Below are 25,561 nucleotides of genomic sequence, written 5' to 3' on the forward strand. Positions count from 1 at the left end.
CGTGTGAACTGAATACTTTTGTAAAGATTGCGTGGCAAGGTACGTACTCTGAATCGGTGAATAATGTTAATTTGTTCCGACATAGACAGTGTGCAATATAAATGAAACTCCAGAATGATATCATGAATCACCCCCAAGCTTGTATAAAGCCAATATATAGTCCACGTCTTTGACGCACTGTGATCACATTGATGTTGAAGTCAATATATTATGTTTTGGGTTCATTGCGTGCGTAGCAAGCTTATCTGATTTTGATATTTTCATTTCTTGTGTACTGATTCTGTAACTGTTTGTGTATAACACTGCCCGCGCAATATCTGTCCCCTCTCCTCCAACATTTTCATAACTGTTGACACTTCCCCAGCATCAATTAAAGGGACATCACGTGAAAAGGCGTTTTTTTTTTGTTAATGAATGTATGTATTGTATGCACTTCCACTTATGTTACCACGCTATCCCCATATTCATAGTCCGTTCCAAATGTCCAGTTTGACCACTTGAATTGTTCGGGAAAGCCCTGCTCAAAATAGCGCCGATAACGTCACCTGACTAGGCAGTAAACACAAGTGGTGCGAGCGAGATGAAACGGTTTCCAAAGGGGCCCCCAGAGAGGGGCCGTCAGGCAACTGCAACTTCTTACCGCACTATGAAACCAAGTTATATGATTTCTAAGTCCGTATTCAAACTTATTGAACAGTAATTATTCATCATTAGAAGTTAATTGCACACTTGCCAATATTCAGAATTTAAATTTATTTAGCTTTAAACATAGATTTGTTGCCAATAGAATTAAACAAGGGATGGGGCACAAGTTTTTACAATTTATCACAGCCTTCTCCCGTCATACATTTACAATTAAATGTGAACAATAATAATAGGCATAAACATATAGTAGATATATTTAAATATATATTGAATTTAGTACCGGAATGTGGCCGGTACAGATGGTACGGGGCTAAACACCTTCCCTACACCAAGGGACAAACCTTTCTGATTTTTTTTTTATATGTTGCCGGAGCAGAGGAGGCCGGGTATTCATATTAGTACTAATTTAAATCTTTCATGTAAAAACAAAAATAATCGTTTAACTCAGCAATATAATTAAATCATACCATTTTATTGAACCCGGTAATATTATAAATTATGTAAATCCACGGACTTCGATAACACTTATCTCGGTGACCCAGAAAATACGCCGTGGGCCATCACAACAGTTATCCCTTGGAGGGCCTCATGGAAAAATCAAACTAACCAGTCACTTATCCCTTCCTTTCTCATAAACCACTGTATAATTATAGAAACACAAAGTAAACTCTCTCCAATATATGCCCATTAACATATTAAACTAAGTTCATCTGTGTTCAAACTCAGACAAAGATACTAGCGAGCTTAATAGTTTTAGATATTTATTCATAACATAAACAGCGCTAGCATTTCTGTCGATTCCATTTCGGCTTAACCGGCTATCCGGAAGAATACATGCACCATACTAACTGCTACGGCAGTTATTTTCTCCTTTGAATACTGCCCACCTGCAATAATGATTCCGCAACGTACTCCTTGCGCTATCTTTTGACCATTTGGCAACTTTTCGTTTCGTAGCTGACACGGTACAACACTTTTCTTTTGCTTACTTCACACGGCCAGTCATTTTGTTTACCAAGCAATGGTGTGCTATGCGCATGCGCTAGTAGAGGGAAATCCCTGAACAAAACGTTGGTCAGACAGGTAGAAAAACCGATGATTTTCTTTGATTTAATCATTTTTATGAATCTATTTCAGCCAAATCCGATCGTTATTTTCCATAAGGATTCTCACTTGATATGTTTATGTAGTATTTGAAAAAAAAGACAAAAAATAAAGTTACTTCACCGTGATGCCACTTTAAATTGGTCAGCGAACCATGATAGAGACGTTTGTATCTGTTAGGTCAGTGGTCCGTAGTAGTAACAGGGTACACGTGTTCAAGTTTTTAATCCGAGAATCTTTTTCTTGCATGATGGATAAACAGGTATATTTTCTGGTGAAAATTGAAATACATGTAAAAATATACAATATATATATATATATATATATATATATATTAATGATTCATTCCACTGTGGTATTTTACTTTAAAAAATGCAAGTTGGGAAAGTACAAGGTGGCTAACCAAGATAGGTATCTAACTTAATTTTGTGCAACATTATATGGTTCAGATTACATGTGTAGCAAAATAAAGTAGAATGGTAACACCTGTCTGGAAAATCTGGCTCCGCCCCTGGTCAGTTCTAAATAAATAAAATAAAACCGTTGAACATGGAAATAGCATGACTAATAAAAATGACAGTTAGATATTATATAAAATAATAAGTTTTGTAACAATAAGAACCAAAACATTTAATAATGTATTTTTTCTTGTATTTCAGGCAGCACATGAACATTTTGAAGATGTGAATAAATCCAAAGAGGCTGCAATTATCAAAAACAACTGGATTGGAACTGAATATATTGTTATCTGCAATACAGATTTAACATGTGATCATTAAATGGACTGCATGATTGCCAGACATCGTATACATGCTGTGCAGTTGTGACCCAATATGGATTCAAAAGTGTCCAGCAAAGCCATTTTATCACATATTTTTTTTTAGATACACTGGGAATACACGATATCTCATCAAAACTCAAAAGTTTCCTTGATGTAGAACTCCCCTCTAGTTGAGACCATAGCTCCCTCACATATCCTCCCCACCTAGTCACTTTCTTAATTGGTTGGTGCATTTTGCAACAGGTCATGGGACCCCTTTATGGGTATCGAGCCTCGTATTGGTATGTCCTGGAATCAGAACTTGACCATTAACATAATCATACTAAGAGGTGTATACTGACATATGACATATAGAAAAATCCTAGCTGACCTAAAGACATTTGTGACACACGTGCACTGCTTATGGTCTGTAGGAAATATATGTTTCACCCTCTACCAATAGGCACTAATGATATGTTGCAACAGTCATATAATTATTCATTCGGAAGTCAACTCTATTTTTATGGCAGAAGCAGAGCCCAAAGCTTCTTGAAGCAGTACTTGTTGTTGTTCCTCGGAGGGAAAATACATTTCAAACTATTGCCAACACAGACATTAGATAAGAGTAAATATTCGTTCAAATTATTTTCAGGAAATTTAAATGGTGTTTATCCTGCATCTCAACTGACACTTTTGTGTTCGTTTTTCCTAAAATGTTATATACACGTACATGTATATAACTATGGAAATATTGCAACATCAAAAAAGCATGTGTCTGGAGTACTTTCAGTACTTTGATTTCATTATTGATCCAATAACAGAAGTGAAAAGTGTTTCATTCTATTCAGACAAGACACATTCTTATTAGGACAAAACTATTTCATATTTCGTTATTTACTATTATACTTAATTAAAGTTTCAATTAATGCAAAACGTACGTCAAAAACAACAACCGGACAAATTTCGGAGTTTTTAATTTTGCCTGTCTTTTCAGATTGATAATTTTCTTTGTATGGAAATTTCGACAAAGACGTATCACAAATATAACTTTATATATCCCAAATATCTGACAATATCCTCCTGTCATCACGAAAGATTCATACTCAGCGTCCTTCATGGCAAGCGTTATATTCTGTTCATAGCGGTTTGTGACGTCATTTCTGCCTCCGTAAATCTTGTTTTTAAATCCCTGCACTCATTTGGCGCGAATTCATTGAACTTCTTTGAAAATCTTTCCCCGTAGATGTTACACGAGTTATTGTGACGTTTTCAAAGTTGTTCAGATGTACTATCGATAATTACCATCAGATGTATGATATGACATCAAGTTCTGAAAACCTATTCAGTAATACAGCGATACTTTTAGCAGGCGCCATGAGTTTAAGCGGCGTCCTCAACATCAACGTCAGGTTACATATACTTAGCCTCTGTGTGATTTTGTGACGTCATATCATTGTTTATATGACGTCACTGTCACACAAAAATTGACTTCATACTGGCTCCCAGGATCGTTTGACCGGAGGCAGGCCTACCCAATACTGCTCAAGGCGAAAACGGTAACAGGGAAAATAGGTCTGAATATCATCAACGACACGTCAGAAGACTGACATTCCGAAAGCGAAACCTGCATGAGTACTGTCCTTCGTTTATTGTGAGTTAGAATGTTGTGTAATTCATTTTGTAGACGTCATTTTCGTTTCACATCAAACTCATCAAGGCGTTTCATGTTCGTGTAATTTTTCAACCAACTGAACGGCTACAGTATAACACACCATATATACACCATATGGTGGGGAAATATTCATCTCGTTATAACACACAATATATTTTGGAAGGTTTACCTTGTTACAACGCATCATAGATAGTGAGGAAAAGTGAACCTCATTTTAACGAACGATTTTTTTTAAGGTTGACCTAGTTTCCACACCCCATACAATGGGGAAAGGTTAACTCATTGAGACACACCATATAGTGAGGAACTATTTATCTTGTTAACACAAACAAATATATTTAAACAATTACTGGTTGTCTGGATGTAATTATTGTTGATATAATTACATCCAAACAACCAGGTATTTTTTATATTTACATTTTTCCTTTTTTAAGACATGTTCCTACAAAAACCATTTGCCCTGCCTCAAAATACATTTCAGGCGGCCATTTTGTTTGTTTACATATTCCTACACCTAAAACAGGCAGTTGTACTTATAGTCGAGCAGTTGTTATTATAGCCTATATAATTACACTTGCCCTCTAACACTGTTGTAATGGGACGGCGCGGGGGCAAATGTAAATATAGTTACATGTCTATAGTGGTGTATGTTTAATCTTGCAACCTCTCATCTTACGGTTGAAAAAATATGCATTGGAGATTTTGAAAGTATTCGGCAAAACAGGTTTTAAACTAAAAAATAACAAACAAAAAACATCGTTGTTATTTTAACAATTCGATACCTCAATCTTATAAAGACCGTATATATAACAACCCGGACGTAACACAAATGCGACAGAAAGCAACGTTTAACTTAAAAATGACCTTATCGTCCTATATTATGTACCGGTAATTATTATTAGTGCACCACTATCTTTGTTGACACTGTCCCTGTTTTTATCGGACCAGTCGACTGATTATTGATTCATGGGCCATGCTCAACAGTTTTCAGTCAAAAGCTGTTAGAGCTCCTGAACGCTAGAGGTAAAATTGCAAAAAAAGGTGTCAGTTCTGAATTCCTGTCTTATTCTGGGATTGGATTCATGCAAATTGACAGTTATACACTGTATCTATCTATCTATCTATCTACTATCTATCTATCTATATGTTATACTCCACAGAGACCAAAATGGCTTTAATGCGGAGGGGTATGACTCCTGTATAACTGTATAACTGTATGTCCTGGGTATGTATAGGTCAGGATAGTTCCACCCGAGATGTTTTCAAATTGATTTGTCCCTATTTTTATTTTCCAATACTGTAAAATGCATCGGAAGATTTGAATTGTATGGAAAACTCCAGTAGAAAAGGACCTATACACATACTTTATGATAGTGACCACGGTGGTTCATGTAATACAATCTTTACCTCCGTTTTATTTTTACAGTTTGCTACAAAGTTTATTCCAAGAGTTTGAATGAAATCTTAATCCGGGGTGATAAATCGTTCTAGCCTACAGGACTGAGAAATCGCTAACCGGAGGGGGAAATCAACAGCTATTGTATAACGAGATCTCATTCGGGTGAGGAATCTTGCTGAGGATAAGAAACCGATCGTGGCGTAACAAACGTCCTTTAATTACCACTTGTAAACCTACAGATACTAACACGTGTCTCATGATTGACTCCACACTGATATGATGAATATAAAATTAACCTAGTTCCATATATTATCATATCGTATAATATCCACGGATTGAACGTTCCATAATTTTGATTCAAGAATTGCTTTAACATGCGTGCCATTTAGAGATTTGATCAAACCGAGGCGTCTTCGTCCATCCAGGCTTGCGTACGTGTCGCGCCCTGTCTCATTTTTATTTTGCTCTCTATAACTTTCCTGTAGAAGATGAGTAAACTCGCTGTATTCCGAGTTGTGAGTCACAAACCGTAAGTGTATTGGAAGGTGTGCTATAAGTCTTTATCAGCATACGTCACAGATCACATGTCCGGTCACATTTCAGATAAGAGCTAGAGTTACCCATGTTATATATCTTAAATACTGCTATAACTTGGACTAACTACACTCGTAATGGTTTACACACATTGACGACAGCAGTGAAGGTAAATATGATTTATATTAATGTTTATAGTAATTTTAGAGTAAAAGAATAATCGAAGTTATTTCCCAGTCCGGATGATGGTGGCACGCGAATCCTTTTCGTGTACCGGGATTTCGTTGGGTACTTAAGATATAGAGAGCAAACAGGACACAGGTTACCGGACCCCACTGTTATCACTTATTTCGATGAGAGGTCAGGACTAACCATTCAGAAATAGTACTGTAATACTTATACTACTGTATGAATATACTACCTGCCCATATTGTCTCGGAATTGTGTACACGTGAATGATAATTATAAATATATGTGCAGTGGCGGATCCAGAGGGGTTTTTTGGGCTTCAGGAAACCCCCCCACCCTGAGATTTTTCTTTAAAAACCATGTATTTTTACCATTTTCCTCAATTTTTCCCCACATGGAAACCCCCCCAGGAAATTTGGAACCCCCCCTAGATAGGTCTCTGGATCCGCCACTGATGTGGACCTGCTGTTACACCTCCTCTCCTTTATACATATATGTTAATGAACTGGCTAGCTAGTTACGCTACCCAGCTGACAACTCTCTATGGTGTTGTCTAGCTGCGATAACGTAGCTTTCTGACGACGAGAGATTTATATAACAGCCATTAGTACTAAGTGCTGTCGTTAATTTTAACAGCTACATACATACTACCTCTCCGCCTTATTGTCAATATGTAAATTAATGATGTTCATAAACTTGTCTAGTCAGCATCATCCTAGCTCTATCAAACGTCAGTCACATCGAAATTATAGAAGATTCATAAATTCCTCACCTAGCTGTAGATTAGTATTCTGAGTCCCATCATAGAACATGTACCATTGATGTTCATAAGGTATATGTTTAGATTTGGAGTTTTCCTCAAATAAGGATATGCAGGGGCGTAGCTAGCCCTATTGTTGGGAGTAGAAGTGGGTCCAGGGCAGGGCTTTGTTAGGGGACAAGTGAGTGCAACAAGCAGCGGTTTTTGTTCCGGTTGAACGTTTGATGGAGGCAAGCATATAGGTCTATCTATTTTGAAAAATGCATCATAAGGAGAATGGGAAGGGATGTACAGGCAAATTTGAAGAGGTCGTTATAATTATTTCCAATACCAGGATTGCGAGATTACTTTTCACTTTCCGGGCAAATAGTATATTAGAAAAAACAACAACCTTGAGTTAACATTCCACAACTACAGTACAAAATATACCACTCGGAGGTGAAGCACGATACCTCATCCAGGTCCACTGTGCATAATAAATACACCTGAGTTGATCAGCTAACAAAATATCGATATACGAATATGCTTTTAAAGATCAGTACACAAGCACTTGTATCATCAAATGAAACATCAATTTAATTTATAATCATCAACCACACCGGAAGTCATCTAGGAAATAGTCATTGGCGAGTTTATGGGGTAACATTAATACACACGTATTTGTAACGAGATATTAACACGCGTCTGCTGACACAAAGGGAATCAGGATATATGTGTTTAATTATCAACTGTTTTATCGTATGTGTGTTATCGTGAAAAGAAATAATTTGTAACGATAACATAAATTATGAAGGTAACCCAATATCTTTTTACTGTTAAATTTGATTTTTGATGTCCTACATGTAATATAATATGTACCTGCATACGTTGACGACGGGAAATAATCGATACCAAGTTTCGTTACTATGACGAGCGATACCTAACCGATTGTCTTTCAACAAGAGACTGTTATATGGCGTATTAGCAAAATATCTTAAACAGTATAAATATAGAATACGTTCGAATGTCATTGTAATTTGCATGTGTGCTGAAGTGGTGTGGTCTATTTTTAACAGGACATATTAATATTCAGATAGAATGTACTCTGAGATCGTAAATCTGAAGTAATTTTAATGACATCATTACAATTGTGACGTCATAACCATAACATTGGAGAATCCTGGCTGATATTGGCTTTCGGCTGTTTTTTCATTGAAAATTAACCTTAAAAAAATTCAATATGTATTTATTGTCAAACTTTTATGGAAAAAGCAATTAAAAGTCTTAAACTGTCTTCTGTTCAATAGAGTTTATGCTTATAATTCTGAACAGGCTTGCAAAAAATACCCCACATCTTAACGCACTAACGTCCGTAATTCAATTTGCCTGCAACCCTAATCAAATACATTGGGCGTGTGTGTAAACTCCATTATGAACTCCAGTATGATGAGGTAGCATTGTGCGTGTGTGGAAACTCAGGTATGTTTTATGTATCATTAGGCTTGTGAAATATCTAGCATTTGGCGTGTGTGGAAACTGAAGTATGTTTTGTGTAGTTTTTGACGTGTAGGTAACCTACGCATGTTTTAGGTTGTAAGTTAAAGGTGTAATATTGTGTGTGTGCTTTCTTACTTTTAGTGTTTTTACATGATAATCGTGGCCAAACACTTAGTTGTTAATATCATTTATATTTGTGATCTAAATGCCCATTGAAATTGTTATAACATTTATGTTGCAGATGATCACGTAGACTGGATAGAACACTAACAGACAAGTTATCTTCAATATTCAATCAGGACTTGTGCGTTCTATAGAATAATACACATCGTACACCATTATGGGTAAAGCTGCACAGTTTCTGCTGCTGACATGGAAGAACTGGACGATACAGAAGCGTAAGAAGGCCGTGACGATTTTTGAGATAATTCTACCCGTGGGTTTCGCAGCTCTCCTGGTGGTGATCCGTTCTCTGGTGAAAACAGAGCTTATTTCTACCGATACAATATGGCCGCCGTTTCCTTTGATGGAAAACGCTACATCCAAGAGAACAGAAATCCTCTTCGCACCTAACCAGACTGCTATTATAAATCTGATGATGGACATTTCTCAAAACGTCGGCCCTAACTTTACTGGTTAGTATGTTAAATAATGTGTTTGATTTATTTGAAGATACTCTTGCCATTATTTCGATATGTACTATAGGACACGTCACATGTGTCGCCTTGGTGACGCCGTACCTTCTGTCCAAAATAAATGAGAGAAAAAACAATATGAGAGGTTCTTTCTGTTTCCGCTAATTTGGGACACCAGATAGACAAAGAATATTAATTTACTTATTTTACCATGCATACTCAAGGTTTTTCTTTCTTTTTCATTTCCTTTTAGATTTTGTGTAATACATGAACGTGGTATACTATTTCAGGGTGGTGTCCCACATAATGACCCAGGTTTTTCTTCTTTTTCCATTTCGTTTTAGATTTAGTGTTATACATGAACGTGGTATAACTTTTCAGCGCGGTGTCCCACATAATGACCCAGGTTTTTCTTCCTTTTTCATTTCGTTTTAGATTTAGTGTTATACATGAACGTGGTATAACCTTTCAGCGTGGTGTCCCACATAATGACCCCATCGTTAATGTATGGACGTCGGATAGTGGGAAAATGACTATGATATAACTTTAAAACAATTTTGCTTTGTGAGAAGTATTATTAAATGTTTAAGGGGTTTGTATTAACAGTATTATTGGGGGTTGAGATGATCAAATCAGGATATGTCCACATGTGGTTACGGGAAGGATAATGAAGTCTGGTCGAAACAACTGACTCATCTTTAAAATGTTCGATTGAGTGGAGATAGACTGAAAGAGGAGATAAATATATATATAGTTAGTTTTTTTCTGACTAACGATAAAAAGCACATACAAATACATGTTTATTGAAGTTTATGATTTGAATAGTGTATATATTCTAACACACAAAGGCACTAAATAACAAAGTGTTTACATCCAGTGTTATGGCAAAAAATCCTCTTGTGACTTTAATTTATCCATTCATAAATTATTATTGATTGTGGAAAGGTGACATTCTTCATATAACTCTGTTTATACAATATTGAATTGTGTAAACATGGACACAGTGCACGTGATTGTGTATCCCGCTCTACACAGACACTTTTATTGTGCCTACCCTGACCCCTGTCGAGTGATAAAACTTCCCAGCTTTATCGAGATATAGGTTGTAAAACTTACACAACCGTCACTGGAGCACATGTCTCAAACGTGAGTGAACCCGTGATAACACCCGCCATTAGCTGCTAAACAAATCACGTGATACAACATATTCACAATCATTACATCATCGTCTATGATTTTACTTCACATGATCAACTAACTTATTTCGCAATATCAGAGTGGAATTATTGACGGGAATACACAATTCCTAGTTTTTGCCAGCATGGAAATATAACCCAACTACAGATGATATATTTGTTAGAAAATAGAATGGCGTTTATCACATGTATACGTCGGGGATGCATTTTCACATAATTCGAAGTATCTATAATATAGATAAGTATATTGTCATTGTGACGTAACAGTATATAACATATCGATACAGTTAACTGAATGTATATCTTAAAACCAATGTGGTATCTGTAAATAAAATATAGTACAAGAAATCGGTCCAAAACATTTCACTGCGTTATCTTGCATATGTAAGACCACAGAATAATCTTTTTATCACGTTGTCTCTATTTAAATGATCCGAAACCAACATTGATAAGCTGTTCCCATGGCAACACGTGCATTTGTTATATACACGTGCCTGTCTCCCCCCTTCTTTACTCTTTCTCTGTGCTGTGTCCCACTAAGCACTCTGGGTCAGCCCGGGATTTTAGTTAATCTTTTTTCTGTTATACTGTTTCGTGTCCCACTTAGCATTCTACAGGTAGCTCCAAAAACAACCTGAGCGTTAGAGAGGTTACTTGATATGGTAGGTTACTATAGTAAGTTAGTAACTATGGTAGGTTATTATAGTAACCTATAACATATAGAAGATAGACATTAGATGTCTGCATTGTCTTTTTTTTTTTTTTTTTTTTTTTTTTTTTTTTAAAGACGTAATAAAAACAAAACAAAATAAAACATAGAATGATATAAGTATGCGACAATTTGTAGAACCATACTGGAGAGGAATGTACATGTACGACAATTCATAATAATGTGAACCGGGACATATGTATATACATGTATTACAATTCGTAGTTCCAAACTAATAGGGATATTGTCTTTATATAATTATCCGAAGCGTCTTACCTGCTTAGAGGAAACATAAGAAGACTGAATTTAAACTTGTATTGCAGTGCGAGGTTACGACACGGCAAAGGAGATCGAGGACTATCACGCGACTAACGACAAAAATATCTGGGCTGCGGTGGTGTTCAACTCCACGGCAGACTACCGGACAGTTTTACCCCCAAGTGTCCAGTACGACCTGAGTGTATCCAAACGGACCAATGACGAAAGGTGGCGCACGGAAAACTCTTACCCATTCTTTCGGACTCCTTGGTTCCGCAATGACGCTGACGACGGTGGAGAGCCGTGTGAGTCACATTACTTGTACCAATTAAAACCAATACATTCCTATGATAATACTCCAAATCTACATTATATTATAAAACTTATTAAAATGTTCTTACAAATATATTGCTATCAAAGTCGGAAAGACACTAGTCATTTGTTTTTACTTTGAAATATATGTCGGCGTCAATACACTATCAGTGTATGAACGACGTCATTTCTGACATTTCAAACTTCAATTTTTTAGTAAGTTCAAACTATCAACTGAATACTATATGTGTCGTTCCACACTGGGTCCTCCCACATGGCACTAACGTGTCAGGTGTCGCACTGCGATGTACATTTCGCACACAGTCTAGAAGGTCAATTTGGTTACTATTAATAAATATCTTATCTTTTGAGTAAAGTTTAAATCAATATAAATGTAGACGAACGTGGCGTGCATTGAGAGCATAAATCGTTAACAACATATGTTTGAGGACATGTGTACTTGTCCCTTGCTGAGTGTTGTAAATTTAGTGGGTGTGGCCACTCGGTTGTTTCTAACCCGTTGGCGAACACAAGGGCATTAACTGAAGTTGACAGTCCAGGAAATGTCTAAACTCGTCAGTATCTATTTTAAATCGATCCCATGCCTTGTAATGGAGCAAGCCCAGTGTGAATCACACCGGCGATTTTAGCACATTGGTCCGCATCCATAAATAGGGTTGAAGTATGAAATATTTCTGTTGACTTCATGCACAGCTTGAAGTTTAACTCTGCCTAAAATGTCGTTAAATTATCAAGTTCACGAAGCAAGCGCAATCGAAATCTGAATTGACCGCCATGTTGGAACGTTCGTCTCTATTCCGATATAGGTCGGACATCTAAATATGGGTGTCATGACCCAATATGGAAATTGTAGTAAACATGGCGGCATCAGTAGTAATACTATATTTGGCTATGCAGGCCACATATAGAAAGGATAATTGATATATCATCACGCATGATCTGTCATGGCGATCGTTTCTATTCCCCCCCCCCCCTCCTCCAAGACAGATTTAGTTAATTTCGTGTAAGAGTTTTTTTTTCATTGGTAAGGATTCGATTTTTCAACAATTATGCAATATTTTGATAGCATTATACTCATATGAGGCGTGAATTATATATAGTCTTATAGATTAGCATTTTTGATTTTGCTCCATCAGTTGACAAAGGACCGCTTCGTAGCTCTGACGACGCAATATATATATATATATCCACTGCAGAATTGAGAGGCGACTAATGAGGGCATTCCGTAGGAAATTGAGATTTTTCACATTTACCGGGCCAGATTCCCACATGCACATTTTCCACGTTTTTGATATCTCGTTCCTTCTTTCTGGTGCTTATCTCTCGTTGACTCACTTTATGTGATAGTGCATCTTGCGCAAGAACATGTCCTCTACATCAGCGTTCCTTGTCCGCGATGCTCTCAGCTTAATTGCTGCCTTCGACTGTCTTTAGCCGAGGGGACTATTGGTTTTATATAATAGCTATATTTTTAATTATAGTATATAATAATAATAATAATAATAATAAACTACATTTATTGAGGATACAAAACCTGTTTAGCAAAGCTAATCTTCCACAGGGTACTCTGTTAGTAAAATTGGTTAGTTAAAAGACAAAATAGTATCACAGCAAATAAATGTACATAAAATAATTGTTGGTCTTACTAAAACAGCCATTCATATCACAGTTATTTCATAATTTAAACGGTCGTTCAATACAATTACAATAAAATTATCACAGAAGCAACGAAACATATTCCGTGCTTAACCCATTATGGTTTTCATTAAAAGACAAATTGTCTAATTTACATATATATGCTAATGTAGCAAAAGCTAAAAATTGACAGAATACACGCTAATATAGCGAAAATAAAACAATTCAAAGCTGTATCTAAAAAGTATAATAGTAAAAATAAAAGACAATTAAACCGCATTCTTAATGTTACCAATCATATTTTGTTTGATTTTGTCAAGGAGGAAGAGAGTCGTACTTCAACCAGTAAATTATTCCAAATCTGGCTCCCTTGTACCAAAAAGTGTTTGGAATAAAATGTGGTACAGTGTTTGGGTACCTTGACAGAGTTTTGGGATGCTGATCTAGTATATCTGTTGGTAGACAAATTAAATTGATTAGAAAGATATCCTGGAACTAGATTATTTATACATTTGTACACCATAACACCTCTTTTGAATTTCAAATATTCGCCAATTGGTAACCACCCTAATGAAGAAAACATTTCTACTGATAGTGTATCAAATGGAGCATCCAACAGTAATCTTGCAGCTTGTTTCTGCGCGTTTGACTGTTTTTGAAGAAGATTTAAAGAGCATCCGCTCCATACTGTGCTACTGTACATGAAGTGGGGAAAAATATATGCATGAAAAAAATTAAGTCTAGCTGAAGTGGTAAATATTGACGGATGCGTCGAAGTAAACCCAAACCACTGTTAATCTTTGAAACAACAGATGTTTTGTTATCTGACCAAGATAAACTGTTGTCAATTTTTACACCATATATATTTATATCAGTTCTATCTTCTTGTAATATGATGTATATGTACATGTAACTGTTATGTTTCACTGTGTCTTGATAAAAAGAAAAATTCTCAACAACGAGTCTTTAGTACTTTCATCTCTTCTAGGAGATTCTTCAGACTGTTCATTGAAGTATAGTTGTGACGTCATCAACTATGACGTCACATAATAGTTAGCTATAGCGACGTCCGCTATTATGTGACGTCATAGTTTATGTTGTTGTAGATAATGAATTGGCGTTGTAAATGACGGATCTATTGTGTCCTCAGACTATCGTGAGACCGGCTTCCTGTTGCTACAGTATTTGGTGGACAGGGCCATTATCGACCAACAGGCCCCGGGAAACAATCTGTCCACATTTGAGTTTGAGATGCAGAGGATGCCCTACCCGCCCGTGGTGAAGGACTTCCTCCTCCCTACTCTCCAGGGCAACCTCCCACTTTTCCTCATGCTTGGGTTTATTCTGTCGTCCCTGCAGACCATCAAGAACATACTATACGAGAAAGAGCGACGACTGAAGGTATCTACTTCTTAATGAATTAGACGCGACTCGAGGGGGAGGCTATCTCACACGGATCCACAAAATGTTTTCCACTCACAGCGATTGTCGTGTGGAAAACCTCTCCCTTATCACTTTATCATAATCGAGTACATTTGAAATAACAACTTGTTACTTCCAGTATTGAGCTTCATGTCTATCTGCCAGACTGATACTTTTAGTTATGTATCTTTATTTCACAAATAAGAATGATACGAGACAAATAAGAATGATACCAGACTCTTTGATACGAACGTGTTCGATAGAGGAAACAGCAACGTCTACTTATTAATAAAACGACTAAAGATGTAAGAAAATAAATATAAAAATAGTTCAGCATATATATATGAAGAAGCCCTAGAAGGCAGAAAGGCCTAGCGGACGATCTGAAAAAAATGTTTTTATTCTATATTTTCCTTCGCAAGGACTTATTTATTTATTATCTACTATATATATATATATCGTTAAACTTTGTCTAAAATAACTTTCTTTAATGCGAACTATTAAGGCAAATGATAATCCCAGATTCTGTAGCGTGTTCCGACATTGGTTGCGACAGGTTCAGCCCGTTCCCTTCACACTTGTTTGCTTGTAGTTTTTATTATTACAGGTTTAGTTTCTTTGTTAATCATTCATCATTGGGTTGATTTACAGGAGGCGATGAAGCTGATGGGTTTGAGCTCGACCGTCTACTGGTTGTCATGGTTTTTCAAAGCCCTGGTCTACCTCGTCATCGCTTGTGCTATCTACACCATTTTGTTTGCAGTCAAAATTGGCGACAAGGGTAGCGTCCTCAACAATTCTGACCCCTCATTGGTCTTCGTGTTCCTGATCTGTTACAGTACCTCCATCATCGCCTTCTGTTTCATGATCAGCACCTTCTTCAACAAAGGTAAGACTCTCGTGAAATCTGATGTCACCCAGTAAACTTTTTGTATTTCACTTGTTCGTGTTTCATTATTCCCGCAGTTCGCGTCTCTTATATATAATCCCAAAGTTGACATTTACTGTGTTCCCTTGACTGACATTACCCAATTCACCAGTTTCTACATTCTTGAAATAAATGTCTTTGAATAGCGTCTCGAAGTTAGCGTTTCTTGTGTTTTCTCTAGCAGAGCAGTTAATTCCTTTACTGTTAGTGTCCCCTTCTTTACCGAGTGTAACTTTTTGTTCGTGTGTTGGTCACCGAAGCACACATATTGAATGTCCTGTTTTTGTTGTAGCCAACACTGGTGCTAATGTCGGAGGGATACTCTACTTCCTGTTGTACTTTCCATACTTTTTCCTCGCCAACTATTATGAGACTATGTCTCGAAGTGAGAAGTTGGCGACATGTCTGATATTTAATACAGGAATGGCACTGGGAGTCAACACCATCGGGATATACGAGGGAACAGGTACGTCATATCCGGTTGAAGCAAACAGTTTTGAATTCACTTGTAAAAAAAATGATTTATTTACTTACCAAAGACATTGACGAGATGTACTCGAAGCTATTATTGTAAAGGTAAGTGTGTATGATAGCTAACCCGTAACTTACAATGTAGCCCATCGATGTATTCAAGGAAATGTTCTCTTGATTGTCAAAATTAAACCAAACCAAACCAAATCTTGATTGTCAGTTCAAATCAATAAACTGTCTTTCATGGCTGTTATATCGGTTGTATATATTTAGTAAGGAACGATAAACAGGGGCTAATGTGACCTAGAGCTATGTCTTTAACAGTTATGTAGCAGCACGTAAGATGCTTCAGAGTGATATGTAACTTTAATTACCTTATCACTGTTACCAATTACTACATACAAACGAAGCCACTGGCAAAAGTCAAACACACTGCATCGTTTGATTGTCTCCAAGTTTGCATTACTCCTGTTGATATAGCTTTACGGCCGTACACACCACACACATTTTACGTGAAGATTAATGGTCCTGATTGGTCTTGTTAACAAATTCGTAGGAGCCTATCGAGTCGTCTTGTGATGTAGCTTTACAGCCGTAAACAATGTGAATATGGGTCCTTTTACATGTCACAATTTATCATGACTCGCAAATAAGCTCTTACGTGTCTGCGCGAACAGAACTAAAATTGTGTTGTATTGTATTGTTTATTAGCTTTAAGCATTGCAGCTCATAGGCATATTATAACAACATTTATACATTGATACCAATGAAATGAAATAATCCGATAGAAGAATATGGATATGACATCACCGTGTACACGATTTATGAAAAAACATTCTAGACTGACAGTATCGACAAGGAAGTATTATCATGTACAGGAAAATATTACCACTACATTTGTAAGTACAATGACGTACATTGTTACTAAAGCTGATACAAAATTATCCCTCTGAGACAGGGAAATACAATGGGTCAACTATTTTATTAGTTTTGAACATTTTGTATCAAAATTTGTTTTGATATCATGGCCGTGAAACCCAATATTTACGTTTCGTTTTGACGTTTATTTATAACACGTTTATATTATAAAACTGTAATAAAAATCATATACTGTACAATATACAAACAACATATATGATTTACGCTAGTTCCACCTATACGTATGCATGTATGCACGTGTAATCAAGAACACAAGCACGCGCCTACGCACGGAAACGCGACGTTACACACGCCATCCGGATCGGATTTGTCCCACATCCTAATACTTTTTCCATTGACAATCACGGATATCGTTACAAACAAGGAGCCGGTTGTGTAAGCGTGGCTCACGTGATTAATATGTAAACATATTTACAGATGTATATATACAGAGTGTGGTAAAAACACTATGTGTGTCTAGATTTCTGGATCATGCAATCGTAACCGGAACAAGAGAAGGGTGTTTGACAAAATGACGCGTATTGATATTGTGGTTCAAACAATGACTAGTATTCCCTAGTATTCCTTGATGGAATGATCACGTGTTTGTCTTAAGAATGTCTCTTTCTATGGTGAATGCATATTCTTCATTATTGTAATGGCATTAAGTACAAACTTCATGTTTCTTGTGAGATGATGTGCATGGACGTTCTTAATCTAGATAGTGATCCGGGTGTTTTAGTTGAATCGCATATGGTTGATTTTGCTGGTTATTTCGGCGTGTTTTCCTGTGAATAATCACTGAACCGTTTCTGTTATATAATAAACAATTATTTGGCTAAGATTGTTTTGAATGAATAGATGAACATATTGTTAATAACGTACCTAAATATTAATTCTGACGATAATATCTAACTCATTATAGAGGCAAAAAACCCCGGAAAATCCTTTTTTCGACAAAATGAAATCTCTGGCATACAAAAAAAGGAAAACATAGAAAAATAAAACACAATCGAATGAAGTACATTCAAAATATTACCTGTTAGAGGGGGCAGCCAAACACTTTTTGATATTGAAAACAGTGTGTTTACCTAAGGTAAAGAAAAGTAATGAAGAAACCATTAGAAAACAGGAAGATATCTGAAATGAATATCAAATATTTCAAGAACAATATTTTTTTTCCTTATAATAATATTGGGGATGTTGATCTAAAAACTTTGTTAAATACTGATGGCTATACTGTTCCTTGACTTAACCAGACAGAATATGTTATTTGAGAGGGTAACATTTCTATCAATATAGCTTTACTTCCTTTAATTGGTATGAAAAATACAAAAAAAAATGAAATGATTTAACAATTGATTTTTAATTGTTTTTGTGGAAAAAAGAGCAAATTTATAGAAAGACCACTTGCTTATTTATGTATGAATGCTAAACTATTAGTGACATAAAGACAAGGAATAAATACACATCAAGGGAGACAAACACAAGCAGTTGTGAAAAATATGGAGTGAAATTTCTTTACTATATATAAAATCAAATCAGGATAAATTAATGGAAGATTAAAAAAAACAACTTTTCATAAATAAATAGATAAGGAACAGACAGACCTTTTTGCAGGAATAGAGCCTAATACTAGACTAATTTACGATATCAATGTGTATGTGAAAGAAAAAGAGATTCCTGGTATATTTTCAATTACAGGTTTCGAAAAGGCTTTTATCTGTGTTAGTTGAGAATTCCTCAGTAACACTCTGGATATTTTTGTCACATTTTGGGCTGATGAACTGCAAGCCTATAAAAGCTTTGTATGTCAATGTGTTCACATCTGTTAATCAAATAGAAAATTTCATTTTTGTTTTCGAATTAAGAAAGGCTGTCGCCAAGACCACCCAATGACTGCATGTATGTTGTTAGATTAAGAGGTATTAAGGATATCAACAGTATCTACTTTATTACTTGATTATGCAACTGATACAATTTGTTTTGCCTTAAGTATCGAGTTTTATGTGGACCTGCTCTAAATACCCAAACTTAGTTTTGGTAAAAAAACAAACTAATTAAGCTCAAGTTTCAAAAATGTTCAGAAATGGAACAGAAGGATTTATTAAGTCCTTTCTCACTTTAACATCTTTTGATTTCGTTGTGTAGCATAGATTGTTTTTTTGAAAACTAATAGCAAAACACTTATTCCCCTTGATTTGATGAATATAAAAATAGAGATGTACTGCTGTTTAATGACAGTAAACAACAAACACAGACAATTAACTACTGTGATATTTATATTTTGGTTTTGTTATTTTATGACCGCGGCTCTATATAGACATTTGTACCGACTCGAAATTAGAGGCATAGTGTAAACCAGATATAGAATTGCAATTAAAATTGAGATAAATGCAGATCGAATAACTTATAGAAATTAAAAAGGGCTCATGAAATATAATAAAGATTAAGTGGACACTGGTTTTCCCACAGTTCACTGTTCAACATAAACGGTCAAATGATATCAATATTTGAAAATTAAAGAAAATAATCAGATGAACACACTTGGAACAACGATATGCTTCATTCCCCCCGATTTTCCCAAACTAATTAAGCAATGAGATAGCAAATAATATTTATAACTTTATAAACTTACTTACGTCCTCTAAAGCTTTACATTTTATTTTTATTTATTTTATGTACGATATCCAAATCATTATCAAAATGGTGGTCTTTTTGCGATATACAATTAATTTTACCGAAGAACAGTTTATTATCAAACTGCTCAATATTATCCAACCGGGCATCTTTTCCTGCCTTTTTGCCCAATATTGAAACTGCTTTTACTTCATGCTCGGAGTAGAAATCAGGCCCAGTGATTTTGCCTCGAAATTTGTCTAACGTGAGAAATTTTACAAAGAAACACGATTTCCAGTGTATAAGCTATAATGTCTATACAATGTTAAAAGTTATGCGAGATCTTACCAGATATGTATATATCTTTCTAGATATGATAATTCATTTAACTTTGATATACAAAGTGTATTATACAATGTATGGTATATCCGATATTTCACATACTAAATAATGTACTTATGCATTTGATAAATACCAGGTAGTGTTACTATCTTGCCATGGATACATGCTAATTCACCCTGTCATAAACCTCGGCAATTTACTTGTCGCCATGTGAGTTGTCATATTCTTCGTCAGCATTCATTCATTTGTTTATAATTATTTTTCGTAAATGAGAGGCATCGACATAAAACCAATGACATCCGATATGTAACAAACCTAGGACACACGGCACGTGACAACCGAGGACACCCGATACATGAACCTCACTTGACCCTATTACTTACAGACGACACCCGGAACTTCTAATTACTAACATAACAGAACGGTCTTTGATTTATTTTGCGGCTTCAACGGAAGGAAGATGAGTGCTAGTTTGCGAGAGTAATGACATCAGCGGACTTATGACCATTAAGCAGAAATTGAATAGTCGACTATTATTCTGAATTGAGACGTGAAACAGGCGGTATACGTACATAAATAAAGGTTCATAAATGTGCAAGATTCGGAACTTCAACACAAATTAATTACTGAATCCAATAAAACACAACGCAAAATAAGAAATTGTTGTAAATAAATATAAATAATTATTTCTTGATAAACCTAAGGATCCCTGTCCCACTTCCCTGTCGGGTTCGTATATCCCCCCCCCCCTCTTAATTTAATGTTTGATATAACAGTTGTGTTAGGACACTTCCATTGACCAAATAAGTCAGCCAGTTAGAGCGATAGCACAACATTTTGAAACCTAAGGATAGAATCACGGCCTAGCCTTGCTCCCAGAAAAAGAAACAGTTTCAAAAGATTAGTTTCAGTCCTTTAAAAGTCTATGGATGAGAGCAAGCAATTATTTGTTTATTAAAATATACAAAAAAAATATCATTGGGAAATATATCTTAATATTTGTACAAAAAAATAAATCGTGTGAACATTATTTTGAACTTATAAGAAGTTGACTTAACAATAAATAAATCATGAATACAAAGAATTGTAAAAATTGTAGTTAACTTTAATTGACTCTCCTAATCAGAATTCTAGATCCAGGTACTATGCTCACATAAACGGCGTCTTTAGTGATCATTGGAGTTTTGCTTGTTTAATTTCTCCAGATAATAAGATAAAACTTCAGATCTGAATATGTATTACACAATCACCGAGGAAGATAGGCTGGCATCCAATTGTGTTTTATATTCGGTTTTTAATTTAAAACGCCATATCAATTCAGTTTTCGGAGGTTAGTGCCTTGGCACATTGCCACACTTAGCCTTAAATAAAGCTAAGTTACCATATGACAGTCTTATTCAATTTGTAATATAGTTCCATTACTTTATTATGTTCGCTACCTTTTTACAACTAAATCCTGTTATCACCATGATAGGCGATGGGGCGAGATGGACCAATTTCTATAAGCCTGCCACCGTGGACGACAACTTTTCCCTCCTGGATTCCATGATAATGTTACTGGCGGATAGTGTCCTATACCTACTGGTTACGTGGTACGTGGACAATGTCCATCCTGGGGAGTACGGGGTACCCCAGCCATGGTACTTCCCCGTCTCGGTACGTAACATTCAGCCAACAACGGAGGATGCTTTAATTGTTACTTCTCCTTGTTACATCTCCTTGTTACTTCTCCTGTAACTTTTCATTGATATTCTACTTGTTGCTTCTCCTGTTACTACTCTTTGAAATTCCCCTTGTTACTTCTAACAAACCTTTTCTCATGAAGTCTAAAACAATAAAGTGATTTGCCTTATGAAAATACGCCTCTTTGACATTGTTATAAACAAAACTAATAACACTACCGTCTGTATCCATAGAAAACATACTGGTGTGGTGCAAGGCCCCCCTCAGAAAACTACAACCACGAAGAGCTCCCCTCTGTCACCAACCCAGAGAAATTCGAGAGAGACCCCAGTGGCTTACGAGTCGGTATCAAGATAAGCGGCCTAAGGAAGGTAAGGAACGCGCCTTTAATTTGTTATGATTTTTATCGTTCATGAATGTTCTGTATCACTGAACTATAGCTGGTTTTGTAGTTTTGGAAGACAGCTGAGTTTTGTTATAGTGATCATGAATTTTACGATATTGTTAGTTTCATGTTAGAAATATTCGATGACACCCTAAGCTTATTGCAATATTTTTGTATTCAGGTGTTCGGTTCCGGGACAGGAAAGAAGGTGGCGGTCACCAACACAACTCTTAACATGTATGACGGACAGATCACAGCCCTGCTAGGACACAACGGAGCAGGCAAGACAACCACAATGTCTATGCTGACAGGTAATACACATGAAACATCGTTTGCTTGTTTTATCACTCTTAATACTCTAATATTCCACGACTGTAAGTATTATAACATAATATACGCAATTGTAAACATTATAATGCAATTGAATTCCACCGCCAGGTTTCATACCTCCCACCAAGGGGACGGCGACTGTTAACGGATACGATATCTGTACCGACATTTTGCACGTGAGACAGAGCCTGGGAATGTGTCCACAGCACAATATCTTATTCGACACCTTGACCGTCCAGGAACATCTTGAGTTCTTTGCCCAGGTGAGTCTACAGCATGACCGCCCAGTCTTTTTTCGTGTAATTTTAACACAACGATTTCCATTATAACCTCGTTAACTGCTCTGGCATTGATCTCTGTCAGTAGAAAGAATCACCACTTTCTAATTAGAATGTCATTTTTTCACTTGATCGACGCCCAAGTCTGTTTCTGTAAAGAAAACTGTTCAAACCTTAGTTTGTAGTTCCTTCTTTATGGAATTGTAGACCAGATAAGATATTGAATATCAATAGAAATATGACCAGTGTTGTTATTTTGTAAATAAAAAGTGTTTTTAACTTCGTCTCATATAACTAAGTATTCGTTCTATTGTAGTTAAAAGGAAGTGAGAAACGTATGATCCGCCAGGAAGTTGATGACATGATCAGCATACTCGAGCTGGAACCGAAAAGACACAGTTTTTCCGTCACCCTCTCCGGAGGACAAAAGCGGAAGTTATCGGTTGGAATCGCCCTGATTTCTGGATCAAAGGTACCCATAGAACCACATTATCTCCCTTTTCTATCCGATAACTAAATGCAATCAATCCATTCCAATATTGTTGAATACAGGCGTGTCTTGACCCTATTTATGTGTAGAACATAGTAAAGATGTTTAACCGTTTCTGCCTAGGTGGTCATCCTGGATGAGCCTACCTCCGGTATGGACCCTGCCGCTCGGCGACAAATTTGGGACATCCTGCAAAAGTTCCGTCAGGGCAGGACGATCGTACTGAGTACGCATTTCATGGACGAAGCTGACCTCCTGGGGGACAGAATTGCTATCATGGCGGAGGGCGTTGTAAAGTGTTGTGGCTCCTCGCTCTTCCTCAAGAAACTCTACGGTAGGACATGATTTACGCTACTGTTGAGGATTCGTTTACAGACTCAATGGCATTATGGTTCCATATAGAGTTTCTGTGATATGAATTCCCATATCAAACAAATTAAGTGATATATGTTTAGTAGGTAAAGCGTTTAGATACAAACCTCATATACATCAATGTCAATCAATGTGTAATTGAACTTGTCTTGCTCTGTATGGTCCATTGTTAGTGGGAAAAGACAACATTTCTGGTGGGTGTACAAACACACACTTATCATGGCTTGCTGACGCATGAGTAACGTCCGTTTTCTCCAAAAACAAATGTTATGTGGAATTTATGTACAAGGACTGTACATAAAACATGCCTAGAATTACTTAAAATAACATTAACCAAGAAACACTGGTCAACAAAACCTATTTTCATCATCCTTTCTCTAACGCAACCATCTGATCACCTTTTATTAGACGTTGAATGGAATGTCAATAAACAAGCTTTGGATCACACTGATTTTCTATATGAAGCTTCAACATAGTCCTACTTCTATTTGACACACATAAATCGAACCTAATAAGCTGAATAAAGATTCCTTTGAAACCCATCTTGAACACCTTTGCATTTTGTGAAATTGCGAAATTGTTCCGCTGTCTTTGTTCCGGTTACATCTATCAATCATTTCAAATCATCGCCGACTCTCAGAAAATTTAACACAGTCTGTTATCGTTTCTTAGTCCGTGACCCTGTGACTTCTTTCCTCCAGGCGCAGGATATCATCTTGTAGTGGTTAAGACTAAAGACTGTAACGTGGACGAATTGACCAAAATGATCCAAACGCTAATCCCAACAGCCGTTCTGGAGAGCCAGATCAGCGCCGAACTCTCCTACCTTCTCCCCTTCGATCAGTCAGCCAAGTTCGAGGAACTGTTTGAGCACATAGAAAAGAAGTCGGTTGAACTTGGCATATCCAGCTTTGGTACATCGGCGACGACGATGGAAGAAGTGTTTCTTAAGTAAATATGGTTCCATCTCAAAAGTGAAATCTTAAGAATCATAACCATACATTGTATGGTGATTACTGGATTTTTTTTATTCAGTTGAAAATGTTTTGTTTTTTTCAATGTCATGTAATGAAATTCCCCATGTGCATGTATGCGGATTGGTTGAATATGAAATATGACAAAGTTGTTTATTGTTTAACTTATCAATTGTCCGTTAAATGACTGTAGGGTAATTGTTAGTCTTACTCAAAATTCTGAATGAAACGCATACGTAGGAACAAGTTGATAGCATATATTGAAACCGGTATATAAACGAAATTACAATAAAATTTTGACGATTTGTACAGAGTTGGCGAAAGCAGCAAAGAGCAGGACGAGGACGATTCCACAGAGGCTTCCCCACTGAGCAATGGTATCTTTAACCCAAGCTATTTGCACAAGGGCGATGAAAATGGATATGGCAGCGCGAATCATGTAGGGCCAGAGGACGTGACCACCCTCAACCTTAAAAATGTACCCACAGACAACGGCCCAAGCGTCGACAGGTTTGTCGGTAAGTCACAGACCTATAGTAAGAGGATTCATGTTTTTATCATCAGTATAGTATCTAGGTTAATCATGGACATTCATTATTGCCAATATCGTAAGTGTGGCTGGTATTCGTTTCTAAACGTCTTCCCAAAGGTTTGTGAATTCTTTTTAACGGCCGGTCCCCTCTTTTAACGCTTGAACCAAGTTTGTTTTCGAGTTACCTGCATTCGCCATCGATATGTTTTGCACATAACGAAAATGTCTTTACTTTTATAAATCAAGATTTATTGATTTTATAACCTTTTCTAATATCTAATTAACAATTTGTATACATGTACATTTGACAACCAATCAGATTTGAAAACAAATGTTACGTGTATAAGTCACCGTTATATTAATACCACTGTTTACATCACCAATGATAATACAATAGCTGAACTCATACTTAAAAACGTATATTAAAACGTGAAAATATCTTTTTTTGCTGTCTTTTTGAAAAACTGAACAATTTTCACATGTACTAAAGATTTAAACAATGTGACATTCCT

General features: G+C 36.3%; 1 protein-coding gene across 2 annotated transcripts in view; it reads left to right on the forward strand.

Annotated features, from left to right (window-relative positions):
• The first annotated feature begins 4,021 nt into the window (after positions 1–4,021).
• Positions 4,022–25,561, forward strand: part of LOC110448847 (ATP-binding cassette sub-family A member 3-like) — a 28,265-nt gene continuing 6,725 nt past the window's right edge. The window contains exons 1-14 of one of the 2 annotated variants that reach the window (XM_021495318.1): positions 4,022–4,160; positions 8,781–9,174; positions 11,403–11,642; positions 14,456–14,706; positions 15,379–15,616; positions 15,948–16,121; positions 21,480–21,661; positions 21,922–22,059; positions 22,255–22,384; positions 22,512–22,666; positions 22,998–23,153; positions 23,295–23,505; positions 24,245–24,494; positions 24,830–25,035. In XM_021495318.1, coding sequence (XP_021350993.1) covers positions 8,880–9,174; positions 11,403–11,642; positions 14,456–14,706; positions 15,379–15,616; positions 15,948–16,121; positions 21,480–21,661; positions 21,922–22,059; positions 22,255–22,384; positions 22,512–22,666; positions 22,998–23,153; positions 23,295–23,505; positions 24,245–24,494; positions 24,830–25,035 — 2,626 coding nt within the window. In that variant the 5' untranslated portion in view covers positions 4,022–4,160; positions 8,781–8,879. Of the gene's footprint in view, positions 4,161–6,152; positions 6,284–8,780; positions 9,175–11,402; positions 11,643–14,455; positions 14,707–15,378; positions 15,617–15,947; positions 16,122–21,479; positions 21,662–21,921; positions 22,060–22,254; positions 22,385–22,511; positions 22,667–22,997; positions 23,154–23,294; positions 23,506–24,244; positions 24,495–24,829; positions 25,036–25,561 lie in introns of those variants that run through there. The other variant, XM_021495317.1, reaches the window with a different exon arrangement.

Source organism: Mizuhopecten yessoensis, unplaced genomic scaffold, assembly GCF_002113885.1.
Source record: "Mizuhopecten yessoensis strain PY_sf001 unplaced genomic scaffold, ASM211388v2 scaffold4359, whole genome shotgun sequence".
NCBI classification, from domain to species: Eukaryota; Metazoa; Mollusca; class Bivalvia; order Pectinida; family Pectinidae; genus Mizuhopecten; species Mizuhopecten yessoensis.